Consider the following 18,787-nt stretch of genomic DNA (forward strand, 5'->3'; position numbering starts at 1 on the left):
CTCACATGTGACCTCACCAACAGCATGGTCTAATGCCTGACAATGCACTGTATATAGGTGCAATGTACATTGGCACAGAGGCTTTAACTTCAAGCTGTTTTCATCACAGGGCAATGAACAAATCAATAAACATACCGTATTCTGTAAACATATGCAGTATCATTTAGATCCCCAAACCCTGTGAATTACTGAATTTTCCTGTGCTACATGAGGATGATAAACAGCACAAACACACACACATGATCACACACCGTTTCTATACAAGCATTGCTCATCACAATCTACACCTACACTACACAGACAGACAAACACACACACACAAATTTGTGCATCTGATACATAGATGCACTGAAAGCACCTCTTTCACTATCGGAAGAGAAACTGGGCTACTGCATTCAGTTTAAAAGATTTAATTACATGTGAGATAATGGTGATTGATAATGATATTTGGCTTTTATTCCCAAACTTACAAGACACATTAAAATAGTCTCTTTCGGAGGAACCAAATTGCCCCTGGCCCCTGCATAATTAATTTCCGACTGGCACATATATGAACACACACCTGCTGTTACAGACACACAGACAACACACACCAGGGCCCAGCAGTTGAGAGAAGGTTGACAATGGCTGACTTCAGTAATTGGGTCTGAACTGCAGCTTCAGCAAAAGCCTTGGTCCTGTCGGAAACCTGTCAGGCATTTGTTACTATCATTTTCCTCTGTAGGACAGCACAATGTGAGACACCTGGGGTTGGGACATTATCCTCCCAACGTCCTCTGTGCTGTCACATAGTACAATGGTTCCACCTACTTCTTCTGCTACAACTAATAATGCTTCTGTCAGCGGTGAGGCAACGGAAATGATCTGTCTTTCACTCATGAAAAAACGACACGGTGTTGAAGTGAATAAGAGACAAAGAGAATGACTTCCGGAGCAAGACAGCAATGTATGAAAAAGAGTCAGGGATACACTGACACAGCAAGAAGCTGATTAATACTGACTGTTTATCAAACAGCAATATCCGAGCAAAGAGGGCTTTTCATCCAAAGTCTAATGATGTTGCCACAGAAGTGATGCAAAACAGAGGGATTCTCCATTTGCAGATAACCTGTACTGTGAGCAAACCCATCAGCTTCTGCTTTCCAGCTCATAAGCAAACAATTACAGTAGGGGCTCCTCTCTGCATGTGTCCTGTGAAAAACAATTTTCAGGTTGTATCATCTTGTTGTCCTGTATATTCCTGCACTCTTTGGTTTCTTTACAACTATTCCATCAACACAAGAGCCAATTTTGCAGAATGTCAGTTTTGAGTGGATGTTGAATAGAGCTGCCCAGCAGGGACACTGGGATGTTAAAATAAAATGTTTTTTAAAAAGTGGGTAACTGTGCTATGTGGGTAACTGGAAAAAATATAAAAAGGAGTTTTTCTCCCAGAAGATTCTGAGGCTTTTTGGATTCAGGCTGTAGTAATTATAGCTGCAGAAACATGCTTTATTGTTGTGTTACCCCAGGATTTACTGGAGGCTCTGACTCCAGGCGGGGGAGCCAAACAGCTTACTCCTTCAGTTTGAAATTTGAAAAGGATGAAAATCAGCTGCTTCAAAAACCCACTGTCACTTATTCAGCCAGTGATTCCACTCTTCATTAGGCTCACTATGATATAAATCACTCCTATTCACACATTTTTGCAAAATCAGCCTTTGATTTATGTTGAAATTTAGACTCCGCTCAAGCAGTGCATCAACTTCTAAGTTTGATTTTTGAAATGCTAGCTGGTAGCATGTCCAGATTGGATGTGTCAAAGGGGTTGCTCTTTAAGGGACACCACTATTGAGTCATAGTAGACAGACTTAGTGTTGCTTAATTAAGCTCGGGCTACTGCATATATAGATTCTGGAGAGAGAGAGAAGAATGAAGGTCCATTTGAAAATGACGAAAAGGTTAGCAGAGTGAAAATTAACACCTTCAACAACCTCAGATGTGGCACTGAAAGCTACTGAAAAATGTGAAAGCTGCAAACTTACCTTCATTAGTACTGACTCGCTGAGTTTCTCACGGTTGACAATCTTTATGGCGACTTTCTGGCATGTTACACAGTGGACTCCGAGCTTGACCAACCCTGCAAAACAAGCAGGGAACACACACTTATTAAGTCAAATAGGTCAAATGTTGCTTAAATGTCTGCACTTATGTAGGAGTAACAGGAAGGTGATTTGTATCTAGATTACACTAAGAAAGCAAATGATAATAATGCACTGTACTGAATGCGAGTTGCTATTGAGCACGTTATGCTGGGGCATTTTAAAATGGACTGTTGCATCAAAGTAAATGTGTGAAAGTTTTCTTTTTGTGGCAAACCACTAATGTGCACCAGACTGCTTTGAAATGGCTGGTGACCTCATGTACAGACTGATTATAATGACTTCTGAAGTGTAGACAGTTCCTCAAATAAACTGTGCTCTAGGGTTTGTTTGAGTTATAAATGCAGAAAGTGAGTGGGCCATTGGTGTTATTGATTCCTATAATGTACTAAACTGCTGTAATGCAGTCGTGTTGAGTTAGTTACAACAGACAATAAAAGGCAGCAGTAACAAAAAGAGCCGTTGCTGAGCCAGAGATTAGCCGTTGAATATAACTCAATATTGATCAGGGCTCAAAAATGACAAGAATAAAGCAACAATGCAAAAAACTGTGGGAGAGTAAATGAGGTTGTCACATTTCAACCCACCAGCAGAAAACATTACCATTTACTTCACAACACGAACACACTGATGCACAGGGAGAAATTTGAGTGTTTGATACACCATGTCATTCGGTTCTACTGGGATTCAAACTTTCTATCAAAACTCAGTGAAATCCTATGATTCGCCACACAACCACAAAAGCATCTCTGCCGCTTCGCCTCAGTAAATGTCCCCAGGTATCTTTAGTTCAACTACAAACAATGTAGAACACAGACAGGGATACCTCAATGAGTGTTCAGTTTCAGTGGAACAAAGTGGTGTGTTTGTGTGTATTTAAAACAGGGGAGCCATGATGACAGGACCAATCCATTTTCTGCCAAGGACCACAGAACTGCACACACATTAGAAAGATGTTTGCATCAGGTGGATTATTTACAAACTGAAACAAACACACAAACCCTACACAAACAAATCTCGCCTCTCTATTATTGATTTCCCCAATGGCCCTGTGGTGCTGACGGGATTTGGAGACGACTGAAGACAATTTTCAACTTTGTAAACTACAGCATTTGGGCTCTCTAATGGCTGCCTCACAGAAACACCGAAGTGGAATAATGTGAATGTTTTGATTTGTTGCCACTTTCTTGCCACAGTGGCAGAGATAAAGATGGTGGAATTAAGTTAATAAGTTTTACTATAATGTGCCAAAGGCAGAAATGATGCAGTTACCATAGGAAGCATGTCAATCGAGAAAAGTAATGTCCTGCAGCAAACTGGCTGGCTGACATGAACCAGACTTACGTGGGTTTCTAGCTCGCTCTCCAACTGTCTCTCTCACAGTTTGCTTTCTATATAAACCAGCAGAAGAGGAGCGTCAATGGTCTTTGAGGAGGGGATGAAAGCAGAAACAAGTGTTCTAATGCCACAGAAACGTCAAGAAGGTGAGGGAGAGATGGAGGAGGGGGAGCAGCAGTGGGAGATAAAGAAGAAGTATATAGAAAAGAGCATGTAAAAGATGAAGGGAAAACGTGAAAGAGATTGAAAGTCAGGGATAGCACATTATTCAAATGACAGGCCACAGATAATTAAGCAATAATGGACAGAATTGCGTGGGAGTGAGGCTCTGGCTTGGGTGTTGAGGGGCCACAGGGGCCGAGAGTGGAGTCACATGTAGGAGAGGAGGCGAATAAGAAAGAGAGCGAATGACAGAGAGATAGGAAGGAAGTGAAAGCTACAAAAGAGTAAGATAAAAGATGTAGAGAGATTTGGTAGAGGGGTTGAGGCAGTTGAGCAGGAGGGGGAACAACAGACAAGCCATTAGCCCTGTGATGGTAATCATATGTTAATGGCTGCTAGAGAGAAGCTCATAAGTCATGATAAACACATTAAAGAGAAAATATCTGCCTGCAAACACATGAAAAGTTAACTGGATTATTTGTCTCACTATCCATCTTCCTCCAACGCCTGTGTTTTTGTGAAGAGAGGGTGCATTAGCAGGAGGGAAAAGTGCAAGGGAACACAGCACACTGCGATTTTACAATCACTTTCTGTATGGATTGAAGTTAATTTCACAATGAAGTTCAGTACATAACACACAAGGACATAAGCCACAAGCCTCTTTTTTACCACATGCATAAAAAATCATGACTGCAACCAACAAACAACAGCAAGAGAACTAATAAAATAGAACAAATGGTCATGTCAAAACACATACAGCTCAAAAGCATAAATCACAAAATGTGACAGCAACACATAAAACTGGCACATTGGTGCTCAAAGCACCCATCTAAACTCCATTTTTTTTAAATTTTAATTAATCAAGTGGCTAGTGTGATATTTTCACTCTAATTCCTTTTCCTTTCCTCATGCAGACACATGGGGGATGCGATCATACACAACAAAACAAAAGGGTAAATGCTAATTTAACTATAATTTTAAAATAAATCCCCCTTTCAGTACCATGGATAGCGCCACTCAGCCAGGCGTGCCTTAATTCTTTATTTACTTCAATATTTAATAGAAAATAATCACAAAATGCAATAGCACATGGTGCTGTCATCATAAAAACAATTGTCGCATGAGTGTGAGCACTGACAGTGAAAGTCCATTTATGATCTAATTGTTGTTTGCACTATAGACTGTTCTGACACTGCAGCACTCTTATTTTATTTTAAAAATATTTTAATTTTAGGTATTTTATATGGTCTATTGGTGAGGTAGCATTAATCACCATCCCTGCCTCTGCTGAAAATAATTTAGCAGAGGAAGGGATATTAGGCCAGAGGGTGGGGGGAATCAACCATCATAGCATTTTAATCATTTTTAAACCACCACCAACACCTCTAAAATAAACTCCCCAACTGATATCCGTATGGTTATATACTTCTCAATGATTCCTTCCTGCCTCATGTCCAAACCCAACGGCCTCTTCCAACACGAAATACATGCAGTGACATAAGATTTTATCACAATAATTGTGACCTACCTTGTCTCAAGTATATTGTAATATCTAATTAACATCAGCTTCTCCATGACCCAAAATTAACCGCTCAACCCCCTAGTCTCTAATGCCCGGTAATGAGGGTTATTGCCGTATACTCCCTGTCTGTGATGATACCCCAAAGGAAACACTTGCAGCTATTCTGAGCTAAACCTGGAGTGTTGTTCAGGAGATGCCCAGGAAGACACCAGGGTTTCATTTCAATCTGGCTGGGCTCAACCGGGTAGGCTGTCTTTGAACATTGCTTCAAACGTAAGGCTTTGACTGAGAGCAGAAAAGGTCAGAGCCTGAAGTGGGGAATACAGAGAGGATTACTGCTACAGTTGCCAATGTCTATGCATGATTATGTGTGTGAGCATATGGATTAGATTCCCTTTTAATTTGATCTCTTGCAATTTCACTGAGCTCTTACTCAAAAAGAAATAAAAACAAAAAAAATTAGTATTTCAAATGTGTGTTCATGGACATGCATGCAAGTATATACCTGTGTGTACAGCTGGTATCTTTGTAATTGTAAAGTTTATGTGTAGGAGTGTTTTTGTGTTCCCTTTCTGGAAAGAATGACAGCGCTGGGTTGTAACTAGGTGTCACATATAGCTAATTTATTGAGTGGACCAGGGACACCCATACAGACCGGTATTGTCACATACACGGTACACTTATATACTTTTCATTATCACACATATGGACAAAAGCAAGCTGTGCAGCTAACCTGAGTGTGCAATGCCACTGAATCAGCAAGTGCATCGATCTCTCCTCTCCTTCGCCCTACTCCCAAATCAATGGCATCAAAAGCTCTCACCTTCACAACAATGTCAGAATAATGACACCAGCCAGGGACTTATGGGCTGGAGAGGCCACCATTGACTGACCCCCGGCCTCCATCCAGGCTCTGCACTCTTTACTTTCCATGCACCTCTGTGATTAATGATGTAATGTGGAGGGACCGCTGGAGAAAGACACAGAAGGAGAACTTTGGGCCATGGCTCAGTGAGCATCAGAGCCGAGCAGTGTTTTGCTGCACTGTGCTGGAACTTGCTGCATTGCTTCGAAGCCGTGGTTTCAATCATCACCTCACTGACTTTGACAAATCGGGGATGAATATTAAAAGTTCTTTAATTACAGCTGAACCGATTGCATCCACAGAGCATGCCGTTTAGGAAAAGCAGCCTAGAGAACTGAGGGTAAGAAATAAAGGGGCAATTTGAATAAAGAAGAAAGAAAGGAACAAAGGAAAAAAAGGAAAGGAAAAACATTGTGAACCATGACTGGATTAACTCATCATTAATGAAATGAGATAAACATCTGCACAGAGTTGTGAAAATGTTACTAATCAACCACTTCTCAAAAACCAAAGAACATTCTGGCAGTGCGCCTCTTGCTTTGCATCACTGAGCCATGTGCCAGCACTGATTTGGTAATGAGCTTTTTGTCTCCCTTCACTGTCTTTTCAAGTGATTGTGTTTCATGATATCACAGCTGAACTTGCTGACATCTGTTCTGGAAAACATCTCTAGCAGGTGTCAGAGTATATTCATTATAGCAGCCTGTAGGTGAACTTTTTGTACACGTGTCACAACCAAGTTGAGAGAAATATCTGGAACCCTTTGGGGTACTACATGATTTTGCAGAAGGGTAGTTTATCTGAATCAGCTTTAGTACACTACAAAGTGAGAGCTGTGTATAGCACTTTATTTAAATCCTTTGACATATTATGGAAGTTCCCAGTTGGCCTTCCTTGGTATGTCTATGAGGTGCCTTCCCTTGGAGCTGTTTAGCCTGGCATAGCAGCAAAGAAACCTCAGCTCCCAGTGAGAGAACCCCTTGTCTCCTCCTGTGTTGACAAAACATCCTGATCAGTGGTCGAATCATTATCGGGCAGAGCTGGGACATCCAGGGAGGAGCAGGTAGGAGTGGAGAACCACCCTGACTGTGAATCTGATCTCCCGTGCCATTGATCTGAGACACCGATAAGTAGTGAGGGACAGAAGAGAGGAGAGAGGACAGGAAAGCCCTGCTTGTGTTTTAGCCAAAGAGAGGCACTTTATGATCTCCACCTGCTAACCACACACACATACACAGAGCCACACACAAGCTCAGTGTTTTCAGCTTTATTCTCCTCACAGCATTGGTATCCATGCAGTTTAAGATTATTACTGGATAGCTTAATATTCATCCGGAAGCAACTACTAGGAGAGATGAAAATTAGATGTCTCCAGTTGCACACCTCTCTCACTTTCAAACTTGATCTTTTAGAAGCCCTAAGCCAATGCCAGTAGATGCCATCTTATGATGGTTTAGTTTTCTCCCCCTGAGGCGCTGGCTCTGAGAAGCTCGTTGCCCTTAGGCACACATCTGTGAACTTCTTTCCACTTATGCTTTCTAACCCTGAATGCTCTACATGGGGGCTACAGCTCTGTCCTGGGATCAGTGTTTGAAAAGCAACACAATGTGCTACCAAAACTTGTTCCTACTACTTCCTCTGGCCACATGGAAAACCCCCGCAGCAGGGCGTGAGTATCCCCTCCACCAGGGCAGAGTTTAGGATTTGAAGACCACCATGGATCTGTGTGCTGTCTCTCTCTCTCTCTCTCTGTTATTCACATAAGTACACAAGCAAACACAGAAAGATTTAATAAACAGGAATGTTAAATAATCAAATGAAAATGTGCTCTCTTCAGTTTTGTTAGCTCTACATACTACACCCATACCAAACATATCTGTGGGTGGTGACTGGAATAGAAATACATGTTTTTCTTGTAGCTCAACTGTATATTCCTCATTACAGTTTGTATGCGCTGGTAGTAACAAAGTGCCAAACACAAATGGTTTTGACAAATGAATACCTTCATATAGTACATGTACAATTATAGAAGAGGAATGTAGTGAATCCCTCCCACAACATCTCTGCTTTTTGCCAACTATTGTTGTTTACATCATAAAGTATTTGGAAATAAAGTTCATCTGTGAACTACATATGTACCAAATCAGAAGGGTAGAGATAGAAACTCAGCAACTGTTTTCATCCCTGGACACAAACATATTACAGGTAAATAAAAGCAAAATAAATGAGGAACATTAATTAACAACAGAAGTTTGCATTTTGAATATGGGTTCATTGATTGGCCTGACCCGACTACTATAGAAAATGCTCTTTGGAAAACCGAATATGAACCAAAGGACTGTAGATACGCAGATGTGAAACAGTGAATCCCTGCCACAAAATCTTCAAATTCCAATTTTCCATTTTCTGCTTTCTCTCCTTTCTGTTTAGTTATCCAGTTACTCCATGTACACGTCTTTCCCTCATTTCTCAGTTTCTGGCAAATTTTGCCCTCATTCCCTCTCTACCCAGTCACTGTTTTCTGACTCATTTATTGCCCCATCTCTCTATTCATCTTCTCATCTATCCAGAAAAAAAAGAGAGAAAGGGAGGGAATATGCCAGCAGAAAGCTGTTGAGTCATACTGTGCAGGAGGGAGACAGCATGTCGAAGATCAAACAATGCTCACTCGCTACTCAGTGAATGCACTCTGTTTTCTCTCCCACCGCTTCTTTCCACCCTCTTCATTCACTAAATCTCTCTCTATCTCCTCCATCCCTCTACCTCCTCTTTCGCTCTTTTTGCATTTTTAGTCAGCTGTGATGTTAGTCTACCCAGCCTGAATTCCCCTGCAACCCCCTAAACCCTACAAGCCAGAGCAACAGCGACGACATCTGTAACAACAGAGGCCCAGACCAACAGAACATCTTCAAAAGCAGGAAGAGCAGTTTAGCCCTGGAGTGCTGGAGCAAGGAGGGAGGCACAGCGGCTCATGCATACAGAAGCCTCTGTTATAAGTTAACTCCTTGCACAAAACAGAGATCTCTTGGTAAATACAACAATAAGGGTACTTTACTGACGAAAGAAGTGGAGGTCATTTTTTCTGCGTCCCCCTTTCCAGAGCACCCTAGAGATGGTAGGGAATACGTACATGAACCTGCAGCTGAGGGGCATTTCTTAGTTCATTAAACAGTGTTTTATTGCAACAGTGATTCTGAGGGCTTTGACTTGATGGAGTGATGGAAAGTGCACTCCATTATTATTCTTGAATAATATAGATTTACACCATTAGCTCTGGTTCAGAAATGATCAATTCCTCTCCATCAGAAAGCTCAATCTATGTTTGAAAAAGAGCTAAGAACCAATTTACTCGGCACAGACGTGTGACCTGGTACACAAGTCTTAGCATTCTCAAGATACTGCATTTCAAACTGAGATTTACACAATATCCAATACTACTCGAGTGAAGACAAAATGTGTGTAGATTCATATGTGTGTGCACTGCATTTGAGTGTGCATGCTTGTTTTTAGCTGTTTGGTAAAGGGAGAGGGGGTACATGGGTGTGGGAAGCCAATTCCATTTACACAACTACATTTAAATAATGTAGCACAAACAGAGTGAAATGGCATGTAAGGTGATGAACGACGGGGTGGCTTCAAGCCAGTAATCTATTTCTTCAAATTCTGAAACAAGTATGAGAACGACTGAGCACATCGCCCAAAGGCAGCAACTACTGAGTGATCCACTTAGCTACCTAACAATCTCTCTGATTGGCAGATCTTATAAAATTCCCACCCTTTTCTGAATCAGCCTCATCAGCATGAAAATATATGCAAAAAACACATCCTCAATAGCTCATTACCTGCACGATGGAAGACGCAAGCTTCACACGCTCTTTTCTGCCAGCAAGGCAAACAAGTCTCATTGCCAGAGGTAACTAACGCGTGATTGCACAGCAGAAAATAGCTCAGAAAGTTCAGGCTGTCAAATATTTGACTGTGCAAAAAGTTCTTAGATGCTGATGACTTTGTGCATGAAACATATGGCAGAAATAAAGCCATCTCACATTTGATTACAAAAGACTGAATTCTGTTTTCTTCAGATTTTGTAGATAAAACATGTAAAAAGTTTTTAAAAAGTCAGGACAAGAGATTTTACCTCTTGAGAGGAGACAGTCTCTCCATTAAGTTGATCAGCGGCAGTGATTTCTCTTCTGAATCTCTCTGCCGAGATGTCATCACAGATTCTAAATATTCCACTCTGAATTCTGGCCTGATGTGACTGGAGGTCGGGACACAGGGCCAAGCGAGAGTGGCACTGTCAGAGGAATGTTCTGCCCGAATCCCAAAACGGGAACATCAGAGCAAACGTGAATGAAAACATGGCAGGCAGATACGGTGGAGATGAGAAGAGAGATGGAAAGAACAAATAATTTTAAAAAAGAAGGCCGCAACAATGAGGCCAGTGACAGTGAGACGGAAAAATACTGATAAGGATAGATAAATAGAAGGATGCTGAAAAGGACATAGCCAAAACAAGGAGAGAAATTGGGGCCTAGAAGGGCGGGGCATGGAGACTCAGATCTATTTTTAATGCCTCTGACTGGGGATCAGCAAAAGGAATGTATAATTACAGCCTCATGAATAATGCAAGCAGGCTTCTTTTAATTAGCCACACCAGGCCCAATGCAGCAACCGCAGCAGACGGGACAAACACGTGCACATGCGGATGTAAATACGCACGCACATAATCATCTACAGTATATACATACTTGTACACACAAATGTCCGCAGAAAATGATGTTACCAGTGTGCATATGTGTGTCACTTTTGAAACATATGTCTGTGCATGCTAAACATGTACTCACACACACCTCCAGGGAGACGGGAGTCAAATGAAGAGGCGAAATGTTGAGCTAAGGATTGGTGCCTTGGTGATGACTCTCTGATAGGCTTCATAGTGAGAGGAGCCCCCAGACACCATTCAAAGAACTGCACAGTGTCTGCATGTCATGTGTTAGATAACCTCCAATATAAAAGTATGAATTATTAAACATTTGGCTGGATAATATCACAAAACCTCACTGTAACCATAGAAAATACATGCTGGCAGTGGGAGTGCCTTCTTTCTGTTTTTTTTTTTTTTTTTTTAAAAACACACACGTACGCTCATACTCATGCATGCAGACATGAAAAAACACGCCATTTCTGGCGTGCAAGCCACTCAGACAGGCCAATTGTGTGGGCTGGAAAAGAGAAGGGGAGAAGAAATCTGACTCTAAGAAGCAATTAATCAAACCCTCCTCATCTATAATTCAGCTTGAGTTATTTCATTAATTAACAGTGTTTGGGTTGTCTATACCACATTTTCATTATCAAACATGGATAAGGCTGGAACAGACTTCAGTGTGATGAGTTCTCATCAACCTGACTTAATAACCAGCTTTCTTCCAAATGGAGATTGAAATGGATGGTCGAAGCTCAACCAGGAAAAACTCAACTAAACTCCCTCCGCACATCAAGAGAAGGCAGGAAGCTGGATCCAAGTTGGAACGACACATCAAAATGCCGGCAGGATGTTATTTGGTTGTTATCTGGCAACTCGACGTCTCCCATCTTCAGAGCCTTAATTTGTAAGCTAATTTGTGGCTGGCAAAGACAGGCTTCAGTATGGGAGAGGATATTGGATGTAATTTGATGTCTCACTCCATCTTCGTTTGTTGATTGGAATTTAATTGGCAATGAGGGTGCTGCGTTCCCACTTTGGGGCAGGCAGGGGAGATGACGGCATGAGCACATAGACAATGAGTCTTGCTATGGGTGTTTTAACAGGGAAACCAAGAAGCACCAACACAGAGGCGTCAGACTTCACCTCACATAGCAGAGGGGAAACAAATTTTAAAAAATGACCAAAAGACAAACTGATGCGTCCTTCTTTTATTTTCTAACTTATTTTTCAACAAATAATAAGACCTTAACCTAGAACTGTTTTTATACAATTTTTTGACAGTCAGCCCATTTCAGAAATAAGTGAAAAAAAAGAAAAACAGCAGGAAGGATTGTCCAAGGTTAGCATAAACCCCACTATTATGGTCAATATCCAGAGGGTGTTTTCTATGTGTACTCCTGTGTGTCTAGGACAGAACAATCCTCTATGGGGGAAGAGTGTGTGAGTTTGCATTCGAGGCAGGGGGCTGCCTCCTGGTGTGACATTGATACACACACACACTTCTCCTGATCAAAAGTCAAAAGGTTCAAAAATACTGGCTAGTGGTTTCCCCCCCCTGGCCTTTCTTCCTCCTTCCTATGTCTTTGTAGAGCCTTTATTCTTTACTTATGTAAAACAAATGCTGCGCATGAGAAAGGTCAAAGTGTCAAAGCTTCACTATTAGTGTATAGTCCAATTGGAAACACCTCAAGGCACGGAAGCAATGAGGACAAGACACATTTGCATTTGTGTGTGTGACAGAACTGCCTTGCAGTACAGCATAGAATTTTTTCCCCATCTCTTCTTGCTATAAAGCACATAAATACCTCAACAAATATCCACGCTAGGAGCCAGATCAACACAACAAGAATGAAAACTATTATCGCATGCAGATAATAGCACAGGCAGCCTCTGCCCAATTGGTCACTCGAATTCTGTTCATTCATGGTTGATAAACCATCACTGTGCCATCATGCCTCGAGTAAAATGGAGGTACAGCAATATACAGTTCCTCAAAAGCTCTACTGTGTATCTACACATATATAAACATTAAAAAAAAAAAAAAATAATATATATATATATTTTCAGAGTCACCCCCAGTACATGTGCTGAGATGAGTCAACATTACTCACCTGATTTGGAACGTTTTCCTGTTTTCTCTATTTTTAAATCTATGCATAATCCATGTTAAATGGTACATGTTTTCATGCTTTCATATTGGGATTTTTTCATCGCTATTGTACCTGCAGTTCAGCCATCTACAGTAGTGTATTATGGCTTCTTACAGCAAAGCATGGATTCAGAAGTCCAACTGAAGCCACTCAATATATGCTTCTTGCTTGTAATCGTTGCTTATGCAACCTCATATACTGGGCCATTGGATGTCCCAGAGGGAGGGGCTGCAGAGAAAGGCAGGGAGGGGGTGGAAACAGCGTATTGTGTAGAAGAATGAAATACAAGGCGAATTGAGGAAGGTGTCGCGACGGGTGATGCGTTGGTAATTACCCCGGCAGCCATTGGTGGAGCTGTTGACATCTATCTCTCTCTCTCTCTCTCTCTCTCTCTCTCTCTCTCTCTCTGAGTGGGATAATTTGAGTGAGTCTTCTGGCTAAATCAATGCGTCAGCGGCAGCTAGCTCATTACCCAAGCCACCGTTGCATCTCAATGAGGCAACAAGGGAATTTCTATTAGCCACTGTAAGCCCAATCTCTCTCTCCACCCTCCCACACCCTACCTTGAGTCCCTCTATCATTTTCACTTTGTCCCTTATTCCCTCTCCTCAATCAATCAGTCACTCTTCCTTCTTGCTCAATCTCCCATTGTTTTTGTTGTTGCCTGATACGGCTCTCTTTTTTCTAACCCCCCTCCATTTTTCCCAAGGGACATAAGGAGGGATGGCTCTGCTGTTGCATCATGCGTTCCTACCATAACAACAGCGGTTTGGTGTGTGTGTGTTTATGTGTGTCTGCATGTATTTAAGTAAGAGTTTGTAAGAAAATATCCAATTCCAGAATGCAAGAGACAAAAAGAAAGGCTAGGCTCTGACCCTTGGCTGTATTTATCACTGATTCTGTATGTCTCTGTGCGTGTGTGTGTGTGTGTGTGTGTGTGTGTGTGTGTGTGTGTGTGTGTGTGTGTGTGTGTGTGCGTGCGCGTGTGTGCGCGTGTGTGCATGAGCAATGCGAATGTGTGTTCCAGTGAGTAACATCCCACTGCTGAATGGAAATGAAAGCGGTCCTGGAGAAAAGCCAAGGCCCAGACTGCCTGCTTTCTCAGAGACAGGGCTCATGTCACAGGGCTTGGAACATTGCCTTGTACAAAAAGTGCAGATACACACAAACTGGACACACACTCATACACACAGACGCACAGAGGAGTACTAAAAGAAAGTACACAAAGCAGAAAACCAAGGGCAATTCACCAAGAGTCCATTTCACCTGGCCTTTTTACTGAAAAAAGACTGATCCTAGAGTGAGATGTCTGATAAACCTAAAGGAAAACTGTACCTGAAGGGCAAAAAGCACAAAGAGATAAAATTTAAAAAAAGGGAAGAAGAAAGGGATTCTAAAAAGTATTGTCACTGAAAAAAGAACAGCGAATTTTAATAAAAGAGTATATTGAGCAGACGGAGGGAAAGACAGTCAAAGAAGAGAGAGAGAGAGATGACAGAGTGCCAGGTCTATGTATTTGACCACCAGGGAAACTGAGAGAGCAGAGAGACATCTGTTCAACACAACTTCAGGGGGCTTTTACTCTGATGTCAGCCTGTCACCACATGCAGGACCGCAGGAGAAGATACACACAGAGATCCTGAGCACACACGCCACACACACACACACACACACACACACACACACACACACACACACACACACACACACACACACACACACACACACACACACACACACACACACACACACACACACACACACACACACACACACACCCCATAGCGTGCACCGTCTCTCTTACTTTACCTGTCTCAATCTCCCTCTCTCCTCCACAAAAACCCACGGCTATAGACTTATGAAGCTTGCTTCATCTTCTCAGCTTCTCACTTGATCTGTATAACCTTTTCAAATTTGTCTGTAATAATGAGCCTTTGATAAGAACTTTATGTTATGTACATTTTTTGTTAAATAATTGAACAACACTATTAATCCATTAATCTGAGAGAACTGTTATTTCTATCGACAGAAAATTCATTCAGCAAAACTTTTGATAACAAATTAATTATTTAAGTAATTTATGAAGCAAAGATATAAAACAATTGCTGGTTCCAGGCTCAAATGTGAAAATATTTTACTTTTCTCTGTTTTATGGCACTATACATAGAACACCTTGGATTTTTTGTTCAGCTACAAAAATCACCTTTTCTGCCATTTTGCAAACTCCAATCGGCAAATCATCTTCAAATGAATCAATGATGGAAACAGATTCGTAGCTGCAGCCCTAATTCAGAGTGACATTACTATGGAGAGTGGCAGCAAACATAAGCAGAAATTGGATTTCGACCAATGTTAAGCACTCCATGATATTACATAAAGGCTCTTATAATATAAAGCAGAGCAGGGCGGCTCACCCATAACAGTAACCAATTAATCACATTAATATTGTTATCACTTTGTCATTTATAGCCACAGAACAGATTAGATTCAAGAAGCACCAAGAAAGGACAGCCTCTATAAACTATTTAAAAATGAAAGTTTTGTTCAACTATAGCATTAATCAGTAAAGTTTGTATTGTTTTCAAAAGGTCACTGGCCACAACATGACACCTGACTACAGCCCATAGCTGACTACAGCAACACTGAACTTTTAGAGACCTCTGTTGTTGTCTTGTTCATCTCGAAGACCATCAGAGGGGAAAATACTGCAGTCATTAAAATGATAATGATACAGTCAGAGCAACTGACTACGTATTGATCAGCAACACCTCCCCCATCTGTGGCACTTCTCACAGCCATCTGATGAGCAGGACTGCATGTCTGTGTTTGCCCGTCTGTGCTTGTATGCATAATGTGTGTTTGTGTCTATTGTCAATAATACAAGAGCTCTTTACCGTTGGCCATAAGAACACAATAATCGCTCAGAGCACAATCACAGAGTCAACTAGTACCATTAGGAGACAGTATCAATGCCCACTGACAGTGCACAGAGTACTGAAGCAGTAGTCAGGGCTGATGATGGCTTATATATCATGTTAATGCTCATGAAGCTGTTACAGGAGCCTTATAGATAAGGGACGTATCCCTGACATGCTTATTACATGTTGTACATCACTGGGCTGGGATGTGTCTCCTGGCATAACGGCTATGAATGGGCCTGCCACAATCCAATGATGCATGTTTCACTTCTGTGATGGATTTGTGTAAGGACATGCTATATCACTTGACAATCAAAGACAGAAACAGACTTGACTGATGACATCTCAAACACCTATTCACTTATCCTTCAATGGCAAGAACTGCCCTTCATCAGGTTTCCACTTATGATGGGAAAAACTTAAATTCGAGCAAACCCATTTCTGCATTCCTGTGCTCGTCCTTCACTGGCTCATCTCATTTTTGAAGAGATGCACTCTCTATGCATGTCTGAGCAGCAACTGCCAATCAAGATGTCAGGAGGGCTGATGGACAATCCCACTGATGACAGATGGAGAGGTTTGAGAGGGGCGGGTTGAGTTCATATCAAAGGCTCTATTAGTGGCTGGCTGGGTCAGCGGGGGTTGCTATGGTGTTGCCATGGAGACAAGGAGGAGGGAGAAGTGGTTTATGATGGACGCTGATGGGTGGTCAACACCCGAGGTTAAAGAAAAAGGCGAGACGTGTATGTGTGTGCACGCACACTTGTGTTTACTTAAGCCTGCGCTCTAGAATTTGCATACATACAAAGATGACATATCAGTTGTGTGTGTGAGTCTCTGGCCTATGCACCGCTGAATTAATTGGAAATCCACACACCAGCCAGAGCTTAACATTCAACCGCTGAATGTGGGAGAGCTCAGGTCAAACACAAACACGCGCACACACGACACACACACTGCCCGGAGCTGATGACGCAAATAGTCTTATAACTCTGGCTTGGTGCAGCACACAAGTGCAGATAGGGAGAGACAGGAAGAAAAGAGGGGATGGAGAGACAGAGAACAGATAAGAAGAGGAAAGACAGTGGAGATTACTGTCTGAGCAGTTCTATAAGTGGAATACAATTTATCCCATAAGCATATACATACAGTTAGGTATGTAAGTTTTGGACGTTGACACAATTTTTGGAGTTTTGCCTCAGTGAACCACCACAATAGATTTTAAATGAAGCCATCAAGATGTGATTGAAGTGTAGACGTTCAGCTTTGACTCAAGAGGTTTAACAAAAATACTGCATTGACCGTTTAGGAAAAGCCATTTTTTATACATAGTCCGTCATTTTCAGATGCTTAAAAGTAATTGGAGAATTAACTGACAGTCCGTTTTATGGCCAGGTGTGGCCTGTTCCCTCATTATTCCACGATAAATGAAGCAGATATAAGGTCTGGAATGTATTCCAAGTGTTGAATTTGCATTTGGTAGCTGTTCATGGGAACTCTCAACATGCATTCCAAAGACGTGTCGATGCACATGAAGGATGCCATCATTAGGCTGAAAAAACAACACAAACCTATCAGACACATGGCAGAAACTTCAGCAGTGGGCTAATCAAGAATTTGGTACATTCTTAAAAAGAAGGAATGCACTGGCGAGCTCAGCACCACCAAAAGGCCTGGAAGACCACGGAAGTGAACAAAAGTGGATGATCGCAGAATTCTTTCCATGTGAAGAAAAACCCCTTCAACACATCTAACCAGGTCAAGAACACTCTTGAGGAGGCAGGCGCATCATTGTTAAAGTGTACAATGAAGAGACACCTTCATGAATGTAAATACAGAGGGTTTACCAAAAGGTGCAAACCACTGGTAACACTCAAGAACAGAAAGGCCAGATTAGACTTTGCCAGAAAACATCTAAAAAAACTTGCCCATTTCTGGAACAAGAAATACAGATGGATAATGACCTAAAACACACTGCGAAAGCAACCCAAGAGCTTCTCAAGGCAAAGAAATTTAATATTCTTCAATGCCCAAGTTAGGCACCTGACCTCAACCCAACTGAGCATGCTTTTCACTTCCTGAAAACAAAACTGAGGGCAGAAAGACCCAGAAACAAGCAGCAACTGAAGGTGGCTGCAGTAAAGGCCTGGCAAAGCGTCTCAAGGGAGGAAACTATGTATTTGATGATGTCCATGGGTTAGATACTTCAGGCTGTCATTGACTGCGAAGGATTTTCATCCAAGCATTAAAAATAATCCTTATATTTATAATTATATTGGTCTGTCCAATTACTTTTGAGCCTCTGAAAATGAGCGAATATGTATAAAAATGGCTGTAATTCCTAAAAAGATAATGCGATATTTTTGGTAAGCCTCTTGAATTAAAGCTGAAACTCTACACTTCAAACACATCTTGATGGCTTCGTTTCAAATCCACTGTGGTGGTGTACAGAGGCAAAATTACAAAAATTGTGTCACTGGCCAAATACTTACATACCTAACTGTAGACAGCCTAAGCCATCAGGCATAGTGAGATTACTACAATTCTGCGTGATCATATCACCTTTGAACCTATAAAGGGATGACTCTCCTAGTCTCCTAGTCTGAGAGAGATAGGCCAGATTGAATAAAAGAATGAAAAAGAGACGGAATAGGAGAGGAGTAGCAAATGAGTGTTGGGAGGAGATGGGGTGTTAGGGACCAGTAACAGGTCCAGCCAGTTGGGGCTCCCTTTCACCTTCACTTATGCCCATCTCCTGCGTTTTCATTCACACGCTCCTCCTGACTCTCCTCCTATCTCGGCCAGAGGGATCAATTACATTTGCCTAGTAACTTTGTTTGTATTAGATGCTTTTCAATTACTCTCTCTCTGGTTGTCTCTTTCCTATTGCTTTCTATCTCACCCATACTCTGTCTCTCATTCTTTATGATACTCTCTTTTTGCAGGCACTGCAACCCTGTCTAGCCGCTGTGATTTTACTGCA

General features: G+C 41.7%; 1 protein-coding gene across 4 annotated transcripts in view; it reads right to left on the bottom strand.

Annotated features, from left to right (window-relative positions):
* Window positions 1-18,787, bottom strand: part of LOC120793012 (serine/threonine-protein kinase BRSK2) — a 165,389-nt gene that overhangs the window by 67,284 nt on the left and 79,318 nt on the right. For all 4 annotated transcript variants that reach the window (XM_040132565.1, XM_040132566.1, XM_040132564.1 and 1 more), the window contains exon 2: window positions 2,025-2,119. In XM_040132565.1, the coding sequence (XP_039988499.1) occupies window positions 2,025-2,119 (95 nt within the window). The remainder of the gene's footprint in view (window positions 1-2,024; window positions 2,120-18,787) is intronic.

This window comes from Xiphias gladius, chromosome 8 (genome assembly GCF_016859285.1).
Source record: "Xiphias gladius isolate SHS-SW01 ecotype Sanya breed wild chromosome 8, ASM1685928v1, whole genome shotgun sequence".
Classification (NCBI taxonomy): Eukaryota; Metazoa; Chordata; class Actinopteri; order Istiophoriformes; family Xiphiidae; genus Xiphias; species Xiphias gladius.